Source organism: Podarcis raffonei, chromosome 14 (assembly GCF_027172205.1).
Source record: "Podarcis raffonei isolate rPodRaf1 chromosome 14, rPodRaf1.pri, whole genome shotgun sequence".
In the NCBI taxonomy this organism is placed as follows: domain Eukaryota; kingdom Metazoa; phylum Chordata; class Lepidosauria; order Squamata; family Lacertidae; genus Podarcis; species Podarcis raffonei.
This window is the reverse complement of record NC_070615.1, coordinates 29,656,381-29,681,586: the sequence shown is the minus strand read 5'-3', so window position 1 is coordinate 29,681,586 and position 25,206 is coordinate 29,656,381. Positions and strand designations below refer to the sequence as shown.

The following is a 25,206-nucleotide window of genomic DNA, read 5'->3' as shown; positions in this document are numbered from 1 at the left end:
GGGATGTCACTACTGCCAAAGTACTGAGACAAAAGGCTTTGCAGGGCCCATCTGCTCCACTGGGCATAGAATGGCTTGTGCCCAGGGCACAATTCAGACCCTTCTCATGCAACACCATTTGGAACCATGGCCCTCAACCTCAGCCCAGTGAAGCAGGACAGAACAGTGGCTGGGGATCCCCCTCATCATGAATTCTGTGATGCTCAGCTGGATCCCTGCTCTGCAAGGCCTGCCACAAACAGGATGTTCAATCTGCTGCCTCCAGCTCGGTTGGCTGACCCAGCTGGTGAGCAGACTGGAACACGGAGCAGCTTCCCCTCAGAAAGCTGGAACAGCATCCAAGTATTTCTTCTGGCCCATACACTTTTTTCTTCTTTTTCTTCTTTCCCTGGCCAAAAAGCATCTTTCACTTGGGACAAAAAACATGCAACTGAGAAGAGTCCAAGTCACCACACAAGAAGCTGTTGACCTTCTGTTTGGTTAACGCAGCTCATTCTTCCACACAGCCACCAGACATTCAAGGCACAGAGGAAGATGCTCCTTTGATAGGTCAGTTGTCCACTGTGGAGACGGATGCACACGGAGTAGGACTATACACAGCCTTGGCCCCTTTGGGCTCCATGCTGTGAGGCAGAGGGGCTCCAGCCTCGCAGCTCGGGAACAAACTGCACTTTTGAAATGCCAACTTTTCAGTTCTCCCAGCAAGACTAGGAACATCGCAGATGTTCTTATCAGCAAACAGCTGGTCTTAAAGTCTACACATCTTTCTGCTTTGCAACTTATTGTTAAGCCCTTTGGCATTTAAGTGAGTCCAGAGCAACGTACGGAAAGCTTCCTTCTGTCAGAAGGGGCCCTACTCCATCTCTGGAAATTAACATGTTTAAAACGAGAGCATTCCAAAGGACAGAAACGTTCTCTGCCATATGGCGAAACACATGGAACTCCACAGGAGGAGGAGATGCAACTGAAAATGTACACCCAGCATCAGACACACTTGGAAGGATTCTGTTCAGCAGCAAAGCCAAACAAGCAAGTGAGCAAGCAGTTCCATTTGGGCGTTGACAGGTCAAGCGCCTGTGCCTGGGAAGCCCATGCTAGCAAAAAAATGGTTTGCCAACAGTCGGCTGGAACAATTTCTGGCTTCTCTCCACCTCCCTCCACTCCAAATATTTCATAGGATCACCAAGGCAACAAGGCACTATTTTTTTTTAAAAAAAGATCCTTAGCTGCAGATATTTACATGGCAGCCCTGCCAAAATCTGCTCGTTTCCCCACCCCTCTGATTCAGAAAGACCATAACCCCGGTTAGTCACGTGAAGGAAAGTTGGAATATAAAAATAAAATAAGGGAAAATAGCTTCTGATCCCACGTCTATAAAACAAACAGCTGAATCTCAAGTCTGGAAGGTGAAATATAGCTAGGCTGGAAAACACAGAGCAAGGAGGCGGCTGTGGGCAGTGCAGTCTAATTAGGAACTTCACGTCCTGCTTCCCTGTTTCCAAATGAAAAGCCATAAATGTATACTGATAAGCACTTTACAAATTCAGGAGAATTTTTTAAAAAAATGGTATTTAGTTGCTTTCACTCATTTTCCAGTAATTCCTTTCATTCTACTAAACTCAGGGGACACTGCAGTAGCAATCCACAGTACATATTTTTTACGGATAGCATGAGAAACATAGCGGTCATAATTTACTCTGATGAGTGGCAGATTAGAAATATCTCATGGGATCATGAAGACAGGGGCATCCTCTTTATCTCCCCCTGGAGCAAAGCGGGTAAACATGTGTGCTTCGAAACACAGCTGAAACCCATGGGACCGAGAGGGTTATGAGTGAGGTTAAATGTAATATGGGGGGTATGCTGCTTGCACAACAGTGTTTCTCCTTCCTCTCCTCCCCCCAGCAATCCCCTCATGACCCCAAAATCTTCTCCAGAAGGTTGGGGGTCCCTCCAGAGCAGATTTTGGGGGATCCAGAGGGGGAGAAGAGAAATTGGAAGACCCGTTGTGCAAGCAGCTTTCTGTTGCGCAAGTGGGAGGACATTGCTGCTTGTTGCTCTGTGTGATCCAACAAAGGAATGAGACAAAGCTCCCTTCGGCAACTGCAAAGGATCCAGATTTCAACAGAGACTGACGAAGGGAAAGGCGGAGCCTTTGCTTATCAAGAAACTCTCTTCAAACTCAGACATGTGCAACACATGCAGCCAAGAAGCTCTAAGTAAGGCTATGTGCTTTGCACTCTTCTGAGATCTCTCTCTCTCTCTCTCTCTCTCTCTCTCTCTCTCTCTCTCTCTCACACACACACACACACACAACCCATATCTGAGACATACATGGGACAATTTCAGCATTTTGAAAATCTTAGTTTACACTTCATTTTTATTTCCCTTATGGCTGGGAGGCCAAACTTCAAAATATAAAGGAAACACCCATTGAAATCTCAGGTGCCAGACCAGCAGGCAGGAATAATCTGCACAGCTTGCTGCTCCTGCCCTGGGCAGGAAGAGAAAAATGGGAAGGCACCAAATGCGGGAAAATGAGATGTGCATAGAAGTCCTTCCTTGGGAGCACCCTGCATAACAACCAGCCCAAGTCCTTGGTGTCCAACTGATTCTTTCTGCAATAGAATTGGAGAGCAAAGTCTCAAGGTGGTTGTTTCAAAGACTGCCCCAGAAGAAGGATTTAGATTTTAAACTTGTTAGGCTCAATAAGCATACTTTTGTGTACCAGGCAGCTCCCTCCCCCTTCTTGCCTTGCCTTGGTAGCTAGACAAATTATGCAAAACAATAGATGTTTATTTACTCAATCTGAATGATTTGCAGAGGTCATTTCCCCACTTAAGTGGAATAGAGGGAGGTCTTGTCACAACCACACTAAAACCTGCCATGCTGCAGTAAGCACAGTGACTATGAATACTAACACGTCTCAGTTTTTATTTCACTTCTGACCACACTACCTGCCCTCCAGAACCTTTCAAATTCCCTTCTGGCTAGTGTGGTAAATTCCTTCTTCTATTGCCTGAAATTGTGTTGCAGCTTTCCCATCCAGCACGTGAGAAACAGCCAGTGCCTCCCCCGACCCCTCTTCCAGAGGCAGCCATTAATTAATAAATTAAAATACCTGTCGCAGATCTTCACTGAGGACTTCAGTTTTCTCCGCCCTGTTGAGAAAGAGAGGGGAGGGGGAAGAAGCACTGAAATGATCTGTATGTAAAGCAGGATAGAACAAATATGCACTTGTATCTAGGAGTACCACCTTGTCTTCTGAGGCTAGCCTTCTCCAAATTGGGGATCTCCAGAGGTGTCTTGCACTACGACTTCCATCAGCCCCCAGCAAGCACAACTAGGTTGGCCAGGGCTAATGGGAATTGTAGTACAAAACATCTCTGGAGATCAAAAGCCTAAGAAAGGCTATTTTAGAACTACTTATGGCATCGTGCTGCTGTCTATGGGGTCATGACTGCAACATGCTTCTCTCACCACAGCACAAGTGATGCATGCCCCAAGTCGACAGCAGATCACCGCAAAGGCCCAGTCTTCTATCGCCATTTGGTGAAACAGCCATGAAGTCCACTGGGTGACCTGTGGACACTTCCCTCTCCACCCATGTATGATCTACCTTACAGAAGTTTAAAAGGAGGAGCCCATGGGCTGCACAAATAAGCTCCATGAAGGCAGGGCAGGGAAAATGTAATATAAATAAAGCCCACACAGGGACGGCTATGGGCAGGATTCTTGCATGGCAGGGTTGTGGACTAGACGACTCTGGGGGTACCTTCCAACTCTACAATTCTATGATTTCAGATGAATTAGATGCAGTGGCAGGGAGAACTTGTGCAGCAGCGCTACAGACAGCACCCCAGAGCTGTGCGCTCTAGAAAAACACTCTCCCCATTATGCGGATGTGAAACTCTACCTGGTCTGAGGCAATCCTTGGCAGCATGTTTTGAAAAGCATTTTTCCATAAGCTTGCGAGCTGGCTGCCAGCCAAATTTATTTATTCGCAGGCTTCATGCTTTTCCTGGGAATTGGCAGATTCTACATAAACCCAAGGATGGTTACTGTGCTTATTTTCTTCCTCCTCCCAATGAGAGAGAAAAGTTCAAAAACACAGGCATCCCAGCCCCTTCTGAGCCATTGAGTCGGAATGGTCTCACTGCATTCAACAGCAGCCAGGGCATCTTTCTGTCTTGTAGTACTTGGGCTCCCAGTCAGGAGCTTGCACTAGCTTGGTGAAATGTTTACCTTAAAAAAAGCAGCTCGGCTCAGTGGTAGACCTGTGCATGCAGTAGGTGCAATTGCCACCTTCTCCATGTAGGGCTTAGGGAGACCCTAGTCTGAAAACCTGGAGAGCCATTGCCACTCAGTTAGACAATACTGAGCTAGATGGACCAACTGTCCAACTTGCTATAAGGCCACTTCCTATGTTCCTATGTAGACCAGCCCTTTATCAAAACCAAGAGGACGAGAATCTTTTAAGAAAAATATCATTGTTCACTTCCTTCTGTTTTGCGCTTGTCAGCCTTTGACTACTTCAAATTCTTTGGTGAGGTGTTGAGAACCTGAGAATGCAGAAGACACAACTGTATGGAAGGGGACTGATAAGAATCAGGGTGAGGCTTCTCCTTAGCCTTTCAGTATATCATGTTTTTCTCCCCACCCCAATTTTCTTTTATAGCAGTACAAAGCCAGGCTATACAGGAACAGTGAACGACTTAAGAAAGATACGTTTCAGAACAAAAATGAAATTTTAGAAAGTATACTTAATGAGCAGCATTTTCCTTGATTTGCTAAACCTCACTAAACAGGACACCGATGGAAGTAAAATCCAGCCATTTTAGCCTCTCAATCCAGCAAGAACACGCAAGAATGAGTTATAGCAATCCTATTCAGAACCCACAGAAGCAAGCAAGCAAACAGAGGTTTCAAAGAAGGCTCCCCTTTCCCTGGACGGACTAACCTCTAATGGGTTGGAAGATTTTCCATAAATAATGTCGCTCAAAATTTGGCTCACCAGAGTTTCCATAGGAGGCTCCCTGAAACTCCAGTTAGTTGCTGCCCAGAATTGGCTCTAGTTGCTGGAAGTAAAGCAAGTAGCCAAGTCTCTGGGGCTGACCAGAAGTACAGAAGCCTTACAGTAATTCAAGGGCTGTCATATTATCATCTGGTACTTGCATTCTGACTAATGCCTGCATTTCAGATAAAACCATGGATCAGAAAGGTTTATTCAGAAGCGTGCTTTGAATGGCAATCTAAGGATACAATCCTGAGCACACTTCCCTCGAAAAAGATTTAACCAAACAGAACTTACCTGAATAATCATGTTTAGGGGGAGAATATAGGTTTCACTACAGTGGAAAGATGGGGTTATATTGTCTGCCTTCAAAGTATGACTAACTAGAGAAACATGTCGCTTCTGTCCTCCAACCCACCATGCAAGTGGCTGGGTTGTCCAAGCATCCACAATACATAATAGGATGCATTTGGGAAACAGATAAGCTGTTCCAGACACATTTTGGAACAATAAAGCATGGAAGGAAGGAGAGGGTTTGCAACAGCACTTAATGCCAAGGCTAAAGAGGAAGAAGAATACCGTAATCTTCTGGATGCATAGGAGTCCTTCCTCAAAAATGTGAAGTGGCTTTCCCCAGCAGAAGTGAAGTTTTTGGCTACTCAGCTATTTGCATAGTTAAGAAAAAGACCAGCTGTTGAATTGGGAGGTCCCCAGAAGACCAGCAAAAGTATTTGGAAAAAATGAAGGGAACAAAGAAAGTTCCCAGAAATGTATGAATCTGTCTTATGCTAATAGTATGAACATTGGTTCACATACCACAGTACTGACCATTCCATGTATGAATTTTCTGTGGTGGTAGAGACATCTGGGGCTGGCCCTTAGGGCAATTCCCTCTTCTATTCTGCATCCCAACCCTTGTCCTCTGAAGATGAGGAGCTAATTCAGGGTCAGGACAGCTGTGTTTGCATTTTGAGACTCCTCATACACTTAAAATTTATTTTATTTAACCAAATTTAAATATCACTTGATTGTAATAAAAATCTACAAATGGTTTACAATGGGTAATAAAAATATCCTCAGTTTTTAAAAAGTAATTAATTCATTTAAAAGAATTAAACTTAACAGCATAAAATTAAAGCACGCCAACATCTTGCCTAAACAAACATGTTTTATCAACTAGGCAGTGCACTTCTTTATCCAATACAAAATATTCTAATCTGCAAAAACTGAAAGAAAAAATTATCCAGTCTAAACATGAGGACAAATGGTTTGCGGAATGAATGAAAGGGCCATTCTCTGACCATTGGGAGCTCATCTAAGCTCTGTCTAACTGGCAAATTCATTAAGTAAATGCAGATACACTCCCAACCATTCTCTGCATGAACAGGATGAGGAAATTGTTTTTTAATTCTCAAAACTGTGTGCCAGAGTCCATATTACACTCTTTCATGTGTGACAGTTCTCTGGGATAGAAAAACATTTCAAATTCCTAGGCAAACCTCTGGGCACCCTGGGTAAGCAGGTGTCTGAGATTTATCCTAGCTCTGCCTATACTCTCATTCAGTAAGAAATGGCTAGGTTTGCTTTTTCAAGTTGATGATTGGTCATTAGCCAGAGCTGGAAGTATGATGGGGGAAAACAGAACACCAGGAAGGGCAATTTCCTGGTTAGAAGGAATTCCAAGTCCTGTTCTACAGGCTCAACTTTGACGGAGGCTAAACTAAGAAGTAGGGCAAGTGATGAAGCGAGGGTGGGAATTAAATAGTCCCAGATGGCCAACAAGGAAGTACAAAGAAAATCTGATGCTGACACATATTAGAAGAGACCATGAACTGTGACTCAGAGTTGTTATAGAATGCTAGTCCTCTTCAGAGAAAGGCCAATGAATTTAATGGACGTAACTTAGGTTCATTCATTTAGTGGGTCTGCTCTTGGATACAACCCTCAAGTTCCACTTTCAAATTGCAAACTGAGACCGCAACTCTTGAACCTTGAGCGAGGGATTAAAGGTGATGAAAGGAAAGGAACCCGAAACTCCAGAGAAGTTACAGCAGTGTAGAGCCACATCCATGAAGCCACTCTGGGCCCTAAGTTTCCATGGCTTGGCAGTTTTTTGGCAGATGAGGCATTTCTGTTTTCTGCTTCAGAAAGGCTTCCTAGCCTTGGGAAACTAGCTTTACAGTGAGCCAGGAGACTAGAGGCTGCATTACCAATACATCCTGCTCACTTTCTATAGCACAATGGCTGGACTGGCTGCCAGGCCAGGGTGGAGGAAGACATGGAAAAATTTGCAGCTTTGTGCAGAAGCCAAGACAAAGAGGCTCCATAACTTTAAGGGGCCGGTTTCCCCCCTCCGACAAATATTACAAATCTGCCACAAAGAGCTGCTTCAGATCCTTTGTCTTTGTTGGTTAAAATGACCAAAACTCTTTACTGCCAGAGTTTCAGAAATATTGGTCTGTGTGCATCCTATGAGGCACCAGCTGTCTAGGGATGCTAAAGCTAGGATTTTGCTTCTAGCAATGAGGAGAAGCACAGGGCAACTCTCTGAATTAGCAAGACAGAAGAAGGGCGGGGCTGTAAACCGTCCCCTTACCACTGGGGATGGCCCAAGAGATGGCTTAGGAATTAAGACCATATCACATGGTGTGCATTTAGAAATATCATTTTCATTTGTTTAAAAGTATTTCCTTTTGTTGAATCCATAAGGGGGCTCACGGTACAATTATAAAACAATAAACAGGCTAAAAGGCTAAAATAAAAATACAGCATAAGGTCAAGACCAACAACTCAAAAAGCACTCAGAAGTATGACAATGAACAGAACTTGTGCCAAACCTCAGGGTAAGTCAAAGGAAGCAGGACTGCCCTCACTTGGTACCTAAAAGACATTAACAAAGGAGGCAGCCAAGCTTCCCTAGGGAGGCAGATTGTTCTCAGTGGTGGCTCCCACCTTATGGAACTCCTTTCCAAAATTAAATATGGCTGGCTCCTACAAGTTTTAAAGAAAGCATGAAACACCATTCCCTTTCCCCCGACTTTTAATTGAAAGATCTATTTCAGCCTTCACTAAACCCTCCTGATATTTTGGTCCACAACTCCCATCAGACCCAACTGATGAACACAAGAGCCTGCTGGATCAGGCCAATGGCCCATCTTGTCCAGTGTCCTGTTTTTGCACTGGCCAACCAGATAATTGTAGGAAACCTGCAAGTGGGATTTGAGCACAAGAGCACTCTCCCCCTCCTGCAGTTTCCAGCAACTGGTATTCAGCAGCATTCACTGCAACTCCCACCAGCCCCAGCCCTCAAAAGCTATCACAATGCGACCCAAAAGTCATATCAATGCTCTAGCCATCTACACTAGCTCCCAGGAAGTAATCAAATAATGTGCTGTTTTTAACACTGCTTAAAATTTCTATTCCTATTTCAGATGCGGCAAGTACAGTAAAGCTCCTGGATAGTTAACTTCTGTTAACTAATCCTCAAGATTATCTCAATGCTCATGTACTCTCAGATCAGTGGCAGTTTAGGCAGACACTCGCATAGTTATCCAAATGCTTTCAATGCCAGCCAAATCGTTTGGATAAAGAATAGAGTGATTCTGTCCAGTCACTGCAGGCAAGCTGTTATGTGGAAGTGGAAGTTGGACCAGCGACAAAGTTGTGTCATATGTATTGCCACCCCTTAATGTACTGCTTTTGCTCATGGATTCAGACACCCGGGAACAGGAGGCTTGTAATGCTGTTCAGGTGTCTTGGGATGTGCATGAGTATGGACACAGGATGCTCCCTCCCACCCTGTCAATGGCCTTTCCTTGCTGTCAGCTGCACATCTGTGTTTAGCGATAGATTGGGGACCGCACAGCTGTGAAGATGGAAAAGGTACCCACAACTCTAACCCCCTCCCCGGAAAATTATAAGATGTAATGAGCTTCAGGTCCATTTCCTTTACCACCAACCCAGATTCTCCTCCCATTTCTCTTTTATTCTGATCTCTAAAACTGATTAATTGTACTTTCTGTGGTACCAGCACAAACAAGCTAAAGCCTTAACCAGCCAGTCTCATGCACACAGTTAAGAGAGGCAGTCCTGTCTGCTCCTCCTGGGTACAAAACTGGAGTGTGGTCAGGAGGCTACTAGCTGCATCCTATAGCTCCAGGGTGTTCTTGCATTTGACAGGTGATGTGTCATTTGTCTGTATTTGCTACCTATTTTAATTTTAACATTGATACCCCTGCCTTTCAGCCTACCAGATATTTTCATGTCTAGGGAATTCTCATTTTTGCTATGTCTGCGTTTTGTCAACTTTAAAAAAGTTGAGTCTTTTATTGGTTTATAAAATGGTAAAACACAAGCAGGTTATGCACTTGCCTTGCATATGATCAAACTTCCATTTATGCTTAGATAAGCACTGAAAATGGAACCTTAGAGGCCTCTTGTTTGAAACAGGGACCCTGCCAGGGTTGGAGAATGTCATCCAGAAAATACCATTTTGCTTCAGGCTCCCCATCTGGTCCCAGCATTCTGTCACTGAGAGCTCCTGCCTATTTTGATACTGCTTAGCAACAGGATACACACAAGGACGACACTAGTTTGTACACCCTGTAGAGCAAAGGTAGGCAGCCCTTTTAGACTAGTGGGCTCATTCTGAATTTTGAGAGGGCACTGGGGGTGCCAGCCATAGAGGGGATGTGACATAATATAAAACGACGGCGTGGCACAACATAAAATTAAAGAGACCATTTCTCACAACCTTAAGCTTACCATGGGAAGTCAGCTATTTCCTGATTATGGAACTCTTTCTCTCTCGTGAACCACCCTGATTTTTATACAGTTGTACCTTGGTTCTTGAACGCCTTGGTACTCGGACGTTTTGGCTCCCAAATGCTGAAAACCCAGAAGTAAGTGTTCCAGTTTTCGAACGTTTTTTGGAAGCCGAACGTCTGACATGGCTTCTGCTTGAGTGTAGGAAGCTCCTGCAGCTAATCGGAAGCTGTGCCTTGGTTTTTGAACAGTTTCGGGAGTCGAACGGACTCCCAGAATGGATTACGTTTGAGAACCAAGGTTCCACTGTATTGCACATTAAAGCATGCAGTGCAAGATTCAGGCGCACATGATGAGTAAAATAGTGGGAGGGAAATACTTCTTCTGTCTCATTTATTTATATGTGCTAATTTATATGTTCAATTAGCTTATTGAATCCTGCTTTTAAGACTTACCTGAAGCATCAACAGATACAGATACAAAGAGAATGATTATGAGTATGATTAATACCCTGCCTTTTTCCTCAACAGGACTCAGTTTGGCTTACAGATAAAAATTAGAACTGCTATAAGCATCGAAAAAACAATAATTAAAAAAACCAATTAAACACTGGCAGAATTAAAACTATATACGTATCTAAAATCTATTAAAACCAGGGAGTGTTCTTTCCCAATACTTGAGAGGATTTAGGTAACCCCTTCAGGAGCAGACTCTTATGACTGGTCATTTGAGCACTCCAAACAATTGGCCCACAATCCAGAACAGCACACAATTCTACGCTCTCAATGGGGCTTTTGACTTGGCCAGCAGCCTCTGTACTGCATAGCAAGCTACTTTTGAAATAGAGAGCATATTGCAAGAACCTCCTGCCTGGCACCGATTGCGTCCCTTCCCCATAGGCAGGCACTGCCCTATGGACATCTGCATGCCTGCAATTCCTGACCCACACATGGAAGGGCTGTCTTGTGCCCTAGTTTATGGCAATGCGCAGAGAAAGAGGCTTCGCAGTTATTAACAGGCAAAGTATTAAAATTTCAAAAAGTTACTCGAGCTATTTTCAACTCTGATAGGTTCTTTCTCTGTGACAGAGAATCTGCTTTGCATGCTGAAAGTGCCAGGTTCAATCCTGGATATCTCCAGGTACAGCTAAGGAAAGATCCCTCTCCAAAACCCTGGAGAGCTGCAGACACCTACTGGGCTAGATAGGCCTCAGTGGTCTATAAAGACAGCTTCCTATGTTTCTCCTGCTGACATAATCTTAATATGAAAGGGCCTGCTTTGTAAAAGTTCTTCACTTTCTGCTAAAAGCCATACTGAAATCCAGGACAAAGTCTCCCAACCATAAAAAGATTGTGTTTTATTTTGACGGCACTACAGGCCATTGCAAGGCGGGTGATTTGTCACAGGAAACTCCTCCTTGCTTACAAGCCTATGATCTCACCCAGTTTGTGGGCCACTTGTGAGTACGACGGAATGCCCTGCCATCCTGAGAAACATGTACAGTGGAACATATATTCCCAATGCAATTTTGAGAGCAGAATTTCACAGTCTTGAGGAGTGGAAGGGAGGAAAAGCCATGACTGCAACTGAAGAAAACACATTGCGTACAACCTGAAGGTGCTTTGACAGCCTTAGTTGATTCGGAACTGCAGTAAATGGAACTGCAGGCAAGGCAACATCTGCAAAAGAACTTGAGAGCCTGACTGCTGGATCAGGCCAAAGGGGAACCATGTACTCCAGCATTCTGTTCCTACCATGGCCAAAGGGAAACCTGCAAACAAGACATGAGTCCAACCGCACTCTCCTCACTTGTGATCCCCAGCAACTAGTACTCAGAGGCATAATTCCTCTGACAGCAGCAAACCCATTTTGGGATTTGGAAACCTTCCTCAATATTTCCCGATGACCTTCTGGCTGCTGGAGCAGCTGGAAGCTGAGCCCAAGAGGGGTCATTGCTCCTGGCCCCATAAATAGACTGTCACACCTACCCATACCTGCACCAGCTGCATCAAGACCCATTCCAAGAGCTCCCACCTGAAGGCACACCTGTGGACCCATACAGGGTAAAAAAGAAGTCAAGATCTTACTGCCTGGGAGTGTGCTGCCTGCTGCACTGAGCAAAGAAGCCCCTTTCCAGAGAGGGGATGTGATCCAGCACAGGGCTGGTGCTCAACAGCTCTTTTTGATATTTTGAATAACTATGACTATTGAACTGTATTAATTGTTTTGATGAATGTGTTGTTGTTTGATTTTTATGCTAATGTGTTTGATATTACAGTGACTGCAATGCTTGTTTTAATGCTATGATTGTTGTGAGCCACTTTGAGCTCAACACTTGTTGTTGGAAAAGCCTTATACAAATATCATATCAAATCAAATATGTGTAGACCAAAATTCACATACAGCCAACCAGCCAGCTGCCTACATAATGCTTGATGATGTAAATGCCAAGTATGTGCCACTGAACTCCTTCCTGAATAAATACTTAGCACCAGTGAAGCTTTTGGCACATGAAGACGTCATTTCTATTTTAAAATTATAGGTGCAAGGTGGAGCTGTTGTAGCAGCAACTAACATGGGAAGGAGGGGAACCACACCCAAATCCTTTTGGCAATAAGAGCTTTTGTGGTTTAATACTTTCAAAGGTCTTAGACCACCCACACATTCAAGTTTGCTTTCATGTCTACAACTTTTTAAAAACCCCCACAAAAAGACAATCCTTTTTATAGCAGCTTTACTTTGTGATTTTGAATCTAATAAGAATTTTACTATAGGCTCCCTATTCTCACCTGCTACTTCAGGGGTGGGGAAGTTTTTCTGGCCTGTAGTCACATCACTGTGATGCCAGGTGTTGCTGTGCTTTGAAGACCCAATTATTGGGACTTCAATGTGCAGCATGGGGGGCTGCTTAAAAGTTCTTCTGCAAACAGCCCTTTGTTGCTCCTCCGAAAGCCAGAGGTTCTATAGCTGACAGTAGTGAAAAACACTGAGTGGTCAAGCAGAACCAGCAATAATGCAGTTCCTTCCCTGCTAAATTCCACTGTAGTTCACAGCCAAAGCTGGCTTGTTCATAAAACCAGACCTAGAGCTGGACTGAAATTGTTGTAGATAAAGGATGTGGAACCTGCAGCCCTGGGCTACAACTCTCATCAGTCCCCCAGTCAGCATGGCTAATGGCCAGGGATAATGGCAATCAAACAACAGCTAAAGGGCAGAGGGCCACAGGCTCTCCATTCCTGATCTAGCCAACTTGTCTCATTCATGAAATATTTCTGGTGGCCTACTGGCCCCAGGTTGAGGACCTTGCCCAGAGATTTGGAAGAAATTATCCAGTCTGGTGTTATTAAGGGAAGGTTTGGTTTTTTTCAATGGAAGTCTCACTACAGCCTCTTTAAACATGCTGAAACCAAACGTTCCCACAATTAGGCATTTACCACTCCCACCACCCACTCAGTCAGTCCATCTCTGGCCACTCTTATTAACCAAGCTGAGCAATGTGAAGCACACAGGCCATTGTCCTTACTTTTCCAGCAATCCCTTCTGCATCCAGCCCAATGGAACATGCAAGTGCCAATGGGGCATTTACCAGTATTGCTCAAATCGCAACTTATACATTTACACACTCAGTGTGCCAAGTGCCAAGTAAATTAGTCACAGTAGGCAAGCAATCTTCTCATCTTCTCTATGGCTAAGATATAAAAGAGCTTTCAGTATTAGTGAAATGCTTCTTAAGACTATATACTAAAATGTGGAGGACAAAGTTTTTTATGGAAGACAACATAGAGCGGTAAAAAACGCTTATACAGTTGTAATCAAAATTATTCAACACCCATTGCAAATCAGGTTTATTGTCAAAATTTACAGACTTTCAGTTGTTTGCAATGAGCAAATCAAACAAAAGCAATTGAAATAGTTCAACGCAACAGATGCTTCAAGTGGTTTTCCCAAATTCAGCTGAAAAGAGGAGAGGTGATAGCCGTACCATACTAAACCCTCTGGAAAGAATAAATTCGGCACTTCACCATCCCTGTTGACAAGCCTGGCGCACAAAGAATTCTGATGCTGACTAATAAAATTTGGTCCTAGTGCCGAATATTTAGTAACATTTTTCCAACTGGGAAAGTTCAATCAAGAGGCCTGGGGTGCTTGTAGATGGGCAATGTGAGGAATGTTTATCTAGGGCATGGAAGACTTTTTTGTTGGCTCAAGGAGTTTGTAAAATCAACACCCAGAAGAGCAGTGATGAAACCCCTCCTCAAATATTCATAGTTGTACTGTCAAAAGCAAATTGGCTGCTTGCTGCTGTTTCACTTCCTCTCAGAAATACACCTAAGTTAGGCTGTTAGGAAGCCTGAAAGGGAAGTGATTCAATGCAAAGTCAGTTGCTTTGGTCACTTCTAATGATACAAAAATGGTTCGCTTCGCACTTACTAGTTCCCTCTGCTCTCCCAGGTTTTTAACACACACGAACTGCGGAAATGCAACTGCTTAGGGTGGGCATCCAGCAAAGTGCTTCTGCTGTTGCAAGGATTTCTACTTGTGCAACAAAACTTCCTCTCCCCCTAAATCTGTTCTGGGGTTTCCCCCACCACACCAGAACAAGATTTGGGGAAGGTGCGGGGCGCAGGGGGGAAAGGGAGGGGAAGTTGCATTCTACAAGCGAAACTCCACGTGCTAGCTGAGGCACATCATTGGATGTCACCCTTATAATTAGGAAAAGAGGTGACTAAACATAGAAGTCACCCCAATGGATCAACAGATGACATCTTTGGCAACTTGCCAGTCCTTGGCAGTCTGTATCAAGCCATCATACAACTGCATAGATTTATTGTGTCATGATCAGCTTGTCCTATTGTTTTCAAGGGGACCCAAGTTAAATTTCCTTTAGATCCAACCCTATATGTTTGCATTAAGTTGAGATTCCATTCAGAAGAATTTTAAAAGAGAAATGCACTTAAAAAATGGATTTCTTAAAACTTCATTCATTCATTTGATGTATTTGCTCTGAGCAGATGAAAACTACAGGTATCTAACAGTTCCCCAAAAGTACTAGATTCAGATGTCAAATCTGAACAGAATACAATCCTGATATTTTGTTTTGCTTTGAACAATTTGCCATAACAACTGATGTGTCATTTGAAAACTTTGTCTTTGGTTTCTCAATCCTGTGCGCCTCATCACAGAACTAACACAGGGCTCTCCTTGGTCTCCGGCTGAGATTACAGCACTTGGGATATCAAATCGCTGGCTGGTAAAAGCATAAACTGAAAGTTTACAATTCACAAAGTTGAGGCAGGCAGACTGGCCTCTAGAACAAAGCGAGAAGCCACTGAAGTGCAGCTGTCAGAGAGACTGAACAACCTTATTAGTTGTAAATTTATTAAAGTAATCAACATGGCATGGAACACACCCACCCTATGAACGTATTATCACACACAGCACTCTTGCCTAAACTGGCTTGAACAATCACAGTGATATCATCCCCAGAAGCTTTGTTAATGCTAATTGCGGAGATGGCTAAATCGAGCAGAGTTTTCACATCATAGGAACACAAAGCACCACCACTCAGGATTTGTACAGCACACAATCACAAAGCACATACATTGGCTGCACATATCTTCCCACAACAAAGCTTACAATTATGTACAGAGGGCTACGTGTTTATCCCCATAAGTAGGTGGGGAAGTGGAAGCAGAAAATATGTCCCACTACTGAAACATTACATTTTAAGAAGTTGATAACTTCAGTGCCTTTTGTTGCAGAGACTGAGGAAAATCCTGTCCGTAAGTATGAGGACAATAAGACAGAGAATAAGTAGTTTCGCTTTTGATATCGTTTAATGAGTGGTACAACAAAAGTTCAAGAGTGCAGGTTGCTAGTCTCAATAAATCAAGTCTAAGGCACTGCCAGGACAGAACCATCAGGGTTTTAAACCAAGTAAACTTCTGCATCTTAAAATGCAGAGAAATTTCAGAAGAAATTTAGACTGCTCTATATCAGGAAAAAAAATAGAGCTGAAAAAAGCGCACACAGGCAGGATCAGATTCCAGACTGTACTATTGCCAAACCTCACAAGCTCAGCAGAGTTTCAATTGGGAGCAGATTCAAAACATTCTTGAAGCAGAGCCTGTGGAAGATTAACGAACATATTAACTTCAGTTTTCTCCTGCATTGCAGAAGATTTTAACATTACTGTCATTAATTCAGCACTTGTACAGGAGCAACTCAAATTGAAATGCAAAATATCATACATTACTGGCTTTATATATGAGGTAGTATAATACAATGAAATGATTCATCCAGCTGCAGAAGCCTTCTCTGCTGACTGTTTAATCGGCTGGAATGAAAAGTGTACACAGAAATGAACACTGCATCTTGAGTGACAGATTGCTGCCTACAATGCAAGATGTAAATCTAGCAAGAAAAGAAACGTGGAATACTGCCTGATCCAACAAACCAAGCTTTCTTTCCATTCTCAAATCACTGACAGAACAGGAAGAGTAAAGGAAACTGTAACCAGTTCGCTCAAACAAAGGACAAGAAAAGTCTAAGAAGTTACATATTTGATGCAGGAACCTTGGAATCTGAAGCATTTTTACAGCATAGTTTAGACCAGTGGTAGGGAGTGTCCAGATGCTCTGAACTACAACTCCCATCAGCCTCAGCCATCACGGCCATTTTGAATTATAACTCTCATCAACCCCAGCCAGTATGGCAGTGCTGACTGGGGCTGATGGGAGTTGCAGTCTAAAACATCTGGAGAGACCAAGGTCAGGAAGACTGACTTAGACCAACTTTAAATTTATACACTATGAATCAAACTGGGAGGCGTAGAGCAGCTTTAGAACCTGAGCATGCTTTGTAACAATGAAAGACTTATTTAAGGGGAGCCATGCTACCTCACCCCAGGAGCCCTGCGCCATCTCAAAAACTGATATAAGGCATGCGGGTTTTAGTCCAGCCTGTTATTGGACTACAACTCTGATCATTTCTAGCCAGCATGGCCAGGGGTCAAGGACGATGGGAGTTGTAATTGAACAACATCTGGGGATCCAAGGTTGAGAAGGCTGCTTTAGTCTAACAAAGCAGATGTGTGACGTGGACAGACAGTGGAGCACCTGCCAGCCAACTGTACCAAACAAAATTTCTAACTGGGAGGTGGGGTGCAGGTGAAGTTCTAGTTACTTTGGAAAGGAAGAAACATCTTATGAAACCTGACAAATGCTGACAGAGTGAGATGACAAGAGAACTTCACTCTTTTCCTGATGAAGATTCCAACCTCTCCAACTATTGGCACCAACCCCCCCCCCATTTATTATTTTTTAATTAAGTAACTAATGTCCATCGTACCTTTCTTCCAAGATAGCACTGGGTGATATATCAATATATCGCCCAAGACCGGAATGGGGGCGGGGGGAGACTGTGATAACAGCTTTACTTAGTGCTATATGTCTGGTGAAACCGGCACCGCTCAAGCCCCTCTGCCTCCAATGCCCAGAGGGGAAAACAAACTAATTGGGAGCTGGAGGCAGAGGGACTCAAGCAGAGGCAATTTCACCAGACATATACTGCTGGTGAAACCATCATAACACTCTGCTCTGGCAGAGGGAGAAACAAGCTGCATGGGTAAGTTGCTGATACAGTTTTGCCCTCCCTCCGCCTCTTTAAACTGCTTGGCTGAAGAGCGTGCCTGCCCTTGCAAGCTGAGAGAGCCCTGACCCCACTCCTGCTTGCATGAGAGTAGGGTCAGTGTTGCAGCCTTGCTTGGCTACCACCTGGCTGCCTTTGTCTGGGGCGAGCGGGCTGTTCAAGTGCGAGTGGCAGGGACACCGGGGCTGGCTCTGCTGGGGACAGGTGCCCTTCTGGTCCCCAGCAGAGCCTGGTCAAGAAGCCTGAGTCCCCTGCATCTCATTCGGTCTTTATAAAGCACAGCAAGGGAAATAAGAAAATATAAGGCTTACAGTGCAAACCAACACACACAGTTTGCAGAGACTTCCCATTTCAGTGAAACCCCCTTTCTCATGTCTCTGAACTGTGAATTCGGAATAGTATAATAAGTAGTATTCAACCAAAGTTTACTCAAAGTAGACCCACTGAAATGAATGAACATAAATTAGTCCCATTCACTAACTTCATTGGGTCTATGCAGAGTAAACCTTAGCTAAACACCACCTAATGCTCTTAATTATGTATTTGTTCACAGTGGTCACTTATGTAGAAATAAGGGTTAAGACAAGAGCCCTGCCCTCCATCTCCATTAACCCCAAGTATTAAATGGAAGAAAGAAGCAAAGCAGGTCTGCTAAACTGCAGGTCAGGTTATGAAGAAAGCTGCTTAAGTGTCATACCAAGCAAGCATGGGACTCTAGCCAAAGTTTTAACATAGCTGACCGTCAACTGTTCTCCCTTGCAGTAGCTTGAGAATGTAGCCTAGTTGTATATTTAAAGTCAAACACCGGGAGGAGATGCACAGTCCCAGTTCCTATTCATAGAGCCTGAATACAAACAAAATCAGAGCCTGACAGCTCCCAAATATTATTCTATCAGCTATGAAGCATGTCAGGCAACACCCTTTTACCTCATCTTCTTCCACAAAAAAAGTACACTAGTAGTACCACCTTTATTTAATTCTGGAAACCCTCCCAGCAGTCTAAGAAAGTGTGTGTCACATGCTGAAACTGCCCACCAAATTTCTGGAATCTGAGATGTTTCGTGGTGCAGCAGCATCCTCACCACTGCCTTACAGGGCACCATATTTTAATGATGCTATTGCATGCTAAGTTCCAGTGAGGAAGAGTCAACTTCCTATCACAATTCTCTAGACTCAACCAAGTACGCCCTCTTAGCAATATCATTTGGACGTAAGCTAACAATAGCAGAGATATCACCTCAATTGTTGCCCCATAAAGGAGAACTCTTTATTACCAAGAGGAAATGTCAAAATGTATTTCAGACGTGTTATAATTTCTGTAAAAAGTATTCAGGTTTGAATTTGATGCCAGAAGCAGAGTAGCAGTGGATCTTTTAGATGTATCTTTTTGAAACAGGCATGTTTTGTGCAATAGTCAGTTGTTTGTTTTTGAAGGATTTTTAAGGACCCTGAGCCTTCCAGACATTAGTGTGCACATAATTTTAATACTTTATTTTCAAGTGAAACAAATTGTGCTATGAATATTCTGTTTTATTTAATTTATCATCATCATCATGAGCATCTTTCAAGAAAAAGCAGAGTATATGGGATTCCCTAGGTGATCCCCTGCCAAGGTATTGCAAATTGCTTTGAGTCACTTTTATGAGCAAAGTGTCCAAATAATAAGGTAGCTGGAATCTGCTCAGCTTCACTGGGAATTTTCAAATCATGACTAGGAACCAATGAAATATGAGATCTGACCTGAAGATTTATCCCTTTTGGGGAAACATGCTTTTGCATGCTTCAGTAAGTCAGGTGAGCCTAGAGAACACCACTTCTATTAAGTGCTTCCTTTTATAACTAAAACAGGAAATAAATGAAAAATCTCTTTCAAAGTTCCTCCTTTATCTCTGAATATGCTTAGTGGTAATTTGCATGAGTAAGTGCACAAGCATTTTTAAGTGAGCACCGCTCTTCTGGATAGCATGCATTATAATGCTCTGTCCGGCAGAGGAATGCAAATTGACAGCTACTGCTAAGTACACTCAGAGAATGCCTGCAATAAAATTAAACTGATAGCAAAAGCTCCTCAGTGACTGTAGCAAAGGTCCCTGAACCCCACCCTAAGTTCACATTGCTGCAGTCAAAGGTCACCTTCAAACCTGTACACTCCACTCACATTGTCACATTATCTCAGAGGCTTCAAGAAGGTTTTCCTCAATTTTCTTTCCAAGGGGAATGTTTTGTGTTCTTTACTAAACCTGAACAGCCTGAAGTCAATCTGAACTGCACAAAACAGCGACAGAATGATTTTATCTTAACAGGTAGTGCAGCTATAGAGCCACAATAGTTTTAAAAAAGTAAAGTCCTACAATGGCAAAGACACTGAGCTGAGAGCCAGGAAGTAAGTGGCTTATATTTTACCTCTATTTCTCTACCATGCGGGGGCCTTGGGCGAATTCTCCCTGCCTTGCCCCCTCTATCTGTAATACGGGTATAATACTACTGATAACATTCCTATATGAAGATGGCTGAAAGTACACAGTTCTATAATAAAATTTTATGTCCCAAAGATGACAGGGAGAATAAGAGGAAATTCTGTACAGAAAGTCAATAAAGATTGGATAATATTTAAAAAGTATCTTAAAAACTACTGTGACAATGTTAATCTCCTGGCAGACTTAGAATGAATCTTGAATTACATTCTGAAATATAGCGAAAGTATATAGGAAAATTTTCCTGATAACAAATGGGAAAAAGAAAACTAAAAAAGAAATATATATAGACTAACCAAATGTAAAATAGCACAATGAGATGAATTGGAAGTTAGTGTTTAGGGTGTGTATATATCGTAGTGTATGTAGTGTGTATGGTATGTATTGTCTAAGATAAATGTTATAAGTTATGAGTAAATTGATATAAACTGATGTATAATAGAGGTTATTTTAATAATAATAATATCCCATTTTTGGTGAATTGTTTTTATGTACACCACATAGAAATGCAAATAATTAAGTGGTATATAAGTGCATAAGTAAATAAGTGCATTCTTTAAGTCAGGAGTGGGGAATCTTTTTCAGCCTCAGCACCCCATTTCCTCATAGCCAAGGGGCCATATGACAATGATGAGAGGGGCCACTGTGGGTGCAGCAACAGGTGTGACTCTTACCTTTGCACAGTAGGCTATATTTCAATTTATACAAAAGTGAAAGGCTTTTATAGACACCCATCCACACCTCACAGACAGCTACTGAGGGGAGTGGCCTTTGGAAAGGGGATGTGGCACGGGAAGGGGCATGACATAGCAGAGCCACAAGAGTCAGATAGAGAGGTCTGGAGGACTGCATTTGGCCCCAGTTCCCCATACCTGCATTCAGTTTTTGAACACTCTAAATTGCTTTATTAATAAGTTGCTTAGAAATAAATCCACTAGTTGACATTGTTATTAAAAATGAATGTCAAAGCATAATACTGATAATAAGCACTAGAAGTATTTAAATGGCTTGTTCTGGTCATTACAACAACCCTGTAAGGTAAGGTTAGTATTATCAAGTTCATGTTATAAGTAAGGGCTGAAAGAGACTTGCCTAAGGTCACCTAGCAAGTTCATAGCAGATGTCAGATTTGAACTAGGAACTTCCTGATATGTAAGCTAAGCATGTTCTCCACATTGCAACCAAGCAGGTGGGAGATCCTGAGCAAACATGTCCCCACACCCAACCCTGCCTTATTTAGTATTTTGTGTGATCTAACAGATTATCGTCTCAGTGATCTGGAGGTAGTGGAGGAAGAGAACCCAACAATCTCTGCAGCGCTGCAGGAAAACAAAAGTAGTGAAATGTTCCTCACTACAACACATTATCACTTCAGAAGTATTATTAACCCACTTCAGCAAAGCATTCACTGGTTGCCCCATTTCAACCAGGAATGTGTTTTCTAAAATAACTGATCAAGTTGTCCGGGCACCAAACAGAGTTTATTTACCAAACTGAAGTGAGCCCATGAGTCAATGTGCCAGCACTTAAGCATACAGAATATGATGTCTTGCATGCTCCAGGAACCACCAAGAACACAGCTTAAGTGCCTATTTTGCTGCTCAGGTAGCAATGATGGCCAAGCTGTGTTTAGTTCTCAAACTGCAGCCATAGCTGGAGAAGATAGGCCTAGCCTCAGTCACCCATGCACTGGCTACATCAGAGCTGGGCTGCTAACAATGTTCTCTTCGTGAGGCTGCTCTTCCACAGTGGTACCTTGGGTTACATACACTTCAGGTTACAGATGCTTCAGGTTACAGACTCCGCTAACCCAGAAATAGTACCCCGGGTTAAGAACTTTGCTTCAGGATGAGAACAGAAATTGTGTTCCAGCAGCGCAGCGGCAGGCCCCATTAGCTAAAGTAGTGCTTCAGGTTAAGAACAGTTTTAGGTTAAGAACGGACCTCCAGAACGAATTACCGTATTTTTCGCTCTATAACACGCACCTGACCATAACACGCACGTAGTTTTTAGAGGAGGAAAGTCCGTAGGCATGCAACCCGTAGCCATTCCCTCCATAACACGCACAGACATTTCCCTTTACTTTTTAGGAGGAAAAAAGTGAGTGTTATGGTGCAAAAAATACGGTAAGTTCTTAACCTGAGGTACCACTGTATAGACCTTGGAAGCTACAATTGGACCCAGAATTGGGCACAGAGATTTGCTCAGTATCATGCCAATTCTACATTAATCACACTGGTTATCAATCTGTTTCTGCGCTCAGTTTAAGTGATTGATACTGACCTTCAAAGCCCTAAATGACCTAGGACTGGGTTGACCTGAACCCATTTGAATCTAACTGAGCTTTAATATTGGCCCTGCTCTCCAGCTCATCATTAAGATCAGACTGGAGTGTGCATGAGGAAGAATGAGCTGGCACAGAAATACTTTCTGTTTAGCTAACCTCTGTTGGTGAGAGAAGGAAATCCTTCTGGTGATACTTCATAACAATCATCCACCCTACTCCTGAGGTTGAAAGCAGGTAACAACATTTCCTCCTCCTTTTTGCATCATCATGCTTAGGTAGGTTTTCATTAGCATAACTACAGAAGGAAAGACAAGACCAAGGATCAGTAAAGACCAGGTGATCCATGGCCAGCCAAAACATCAGGTCTTCCAAATCTACTGAATCAGGAATTTGAAAATTAGAACACTTGAGGTAAAGGCCATTTGCAACCAAGCAGATCACCAGGATGAGGACAGTAGCCGTCTATGTCTATAAACTTCTCTTCCTAACCTAGCCTAGCTCACCACCAGCCTTCATCTGGGGTTCAAAGCAAATAAGAACCACTCTCACAAAAAATGGCAGGAACACAGAAAGCAAATGCCATTTCCTCTTAAAACCAGGTGGGGCACTTTTAAGAGGCTTCGGTCCCCCCCCCCAAAAAAAATCTTCTGGCAAAAAAGTAGATATGAAAAGGACTGCACTGTAATGCTAAAAACACTTCATTCCATTTTCTTTCCCTGTTTCCTTGGGTCTAATTCTAAATAAAATGACCCTTGGCAGAGCCCTTCCCTCTTTGTATGCCGGCAGAATCGTCACCATAGTACCTAATAATAATAATAATAATAGATGCCTCCAAGAGCGCATGCTTGAAATTGTAACCATTTATCATTGTTTTGGGTGTGGATGTTTGTCATGGAGGAAACACAACTTGCTGGCAAGGCAAAGCATGAGGAGAAAGACTCTGGACTTAATAGTGTTGCATGAAGCAAGAAGACCCAGTGGTAGAACACCGGAAGATGCCTCATACGAAGTCAGACCACTGGCACACCTATCACAACACTGTCAACACAGACTGGCAGCAATGGTTCTCCAGGATTTCAGAGAGGGGTCTTTCCCAGCCCTACAGAGAGATGTCGGGGGGGGGGGGGAGAACAGAACCTAGGCCCTTCTGCACTCACAGCAACTGCTCTTCCACCGAACTACAGCCCTTTCCCCAGCATCTGCTTTCGATAGAAAAAGTCCTGGGTTCAATTCCCAGCCTTCCTAGAAAGGCTGGGAAAATACTCCTACGTAGAAACCTGGAGTCTTATGTTAGTGAGTGTCAACATTAAAAATCCAGATAAACCAAGGTCTGAGTGGGTATAGGGTGGCCGTCCTTCACACACAAGAAATTCATCTACGGTACTGCGGGGGGCGGGGGGAAGGTGCTTATCCCAAAGCAGCCCATTTGTTCCTCTAGCTCAGAACTGGCTACATACATAACCATTCATTTAGAGAAACCCTCCTTCCAACCCCAAAAGAAGCCAGGGAATGGGAGCGTTCCCCTCAAAGAGCTACAACTCCCAGCACCCTTAACAAACTACAGTTCCCAGGATTCGGGGGGGGGGCATTTCTGAGGTGTCTCCCGCGTCCTCGTTCCCGACCCGCCAGGCTCTCACCTGCCCACCGTCTGGTTGGCCAGCTGCTTCATGCGATTGAACTGCTTCTTCATGATGGCGTCTCCGAGGGGAGCGGGGCTGCGGCGGCGGAGGGGAGAGGGGGGCGTCGCCGTCCGTGCTGCTTCTCCTTCTCCTCCTCCTGCCCGCTCCTTGCCCGGGCACCGGCAACGGCGGCGACACCTTCCGACCGACCTTCCCTCACAACTTCTCCGTCGTCGCCGGGCCGGCGTCGCACCTCACACCCCCTCCCCCCCGCCCACACACACACCGGAAGGCTCCGCCACTTCCGGCTGCTCCGCGGGCAAACTGCGGTCCCGCCCTGCTCCACTCGGCGGGACGCAGGGCGGCTGCTGCTCCTCCGGCGTCGACCACGTGATAGAGACCATAGAGAGCGGACGGCAGAACGACCCCGGGCTTCCGGTTTTGACTAGGCATGTTCGTATGCTATAGGCAAGAGAACGACGAGGAGGGCAGATTTCCGGTTTCCGGAGGAGGCGCCTTCTTTCTTCTTATTCTCCGAGCGGGGAGCGGGAGTGCATGAGACACTTCCTACCTCACAGGGTTGTTGTGAGGATAAAGTACGCAGGGGAGGGGGGTAAATCATGTACGCCACTTTGATCCCCATGGAGGATAGAAGGTGAAATATAAATGTTACTATTAATAATTTATTTATTGCCCGTCCTTCACCCTAAGATTCCTGGGTGGGTTACAGCATTAAGAAGAATTTAAAACAACTATTATATATATATAATAGTACATATACATATACATATATGTATATGTACATATATATATATATATATATATATATATATATAAACATAAACACTGAGGAGGACAGGAGGAATAAGTGCTATTTATTTACTTATACTAGGTTACTGCTTTTCATTTCGAAATAATTCCGAAGTGGGGTATGGGGAAAAAACACAACGAAATCGTACAGTCTTATCAGTAACAAATAAAGTGGGTGGGAACCAAGTAGGTATTTTCGTGAAGAGCAGTGGCACGGGTTCAACCCAAAGGTTGGGTGAATAAGTAGGTTGGTGCCAAAAGCTTATCATACTTTCTGTGCTTGGGCAATTTGAACAGCTGAGTAAATAGCACCTCTTTTACATTGACACCTGACTTTTTCCAGTCGAGATGTGGAGGATGACTAGCCCCGTATCGCGAGAGACTACAATTCCCACAGTATCTAGCGTCTGTCCTCATTGGAGCTGTCAAAACACTGTCAAAACACTGGCGACGGTTCCGCCCTCTGAGCGAGAGACTACATTTCCCGGCAAGTCCTGCGACCCTCCCGGCGGCACTTCCCAACCTTGATTGGTTCCGGTGTGGAACTGACAAAGCCTCTGCCCAATGGAAAGTGCAGCGGCGATAAGT

At 43.8% G+C, this 25,206-nt stretch overlaps 1 protein-coding gene across 5 annotated transcripts in view; it reads right to left on the bottom strand.

Moving 5' to 3' along the window:
* Positions 1-24,196, bottom strand: part of ARHGAP17 (Rho GTPase activating protein 17) — a 61,839-nt gene extending 37,643 nt beyond the window's left edge. For 3 of the 5 annotated variants that reach the window (XM_053365244.1, XM_053365246.1, XM_053365247.1), the window contains exons 1-2: positions 23,827-24,196; positions 3,122-3,161 (exon numbers count right to left, since the gene is read on the bottom strand). In XM_053365244.1, coding sequence (XP_053221219.1) covers positions 3,122-3,161; positions 23,827-23,879 — 93 coding nt within the window. In that variant the 5' untranslated portion in view covers positions 23,880-24,196. The remainder of the gene's footprint in view (positions 1-3,121; positions 3,162-23,826) is intronic. The other 2 variants (XM_053365242.1, XM_053365245.1) reach the window with 1 other exon arrangement.
* Between the last annotated feature and the right edge of the window lie 1,010 nt (positions 24,197-25,206).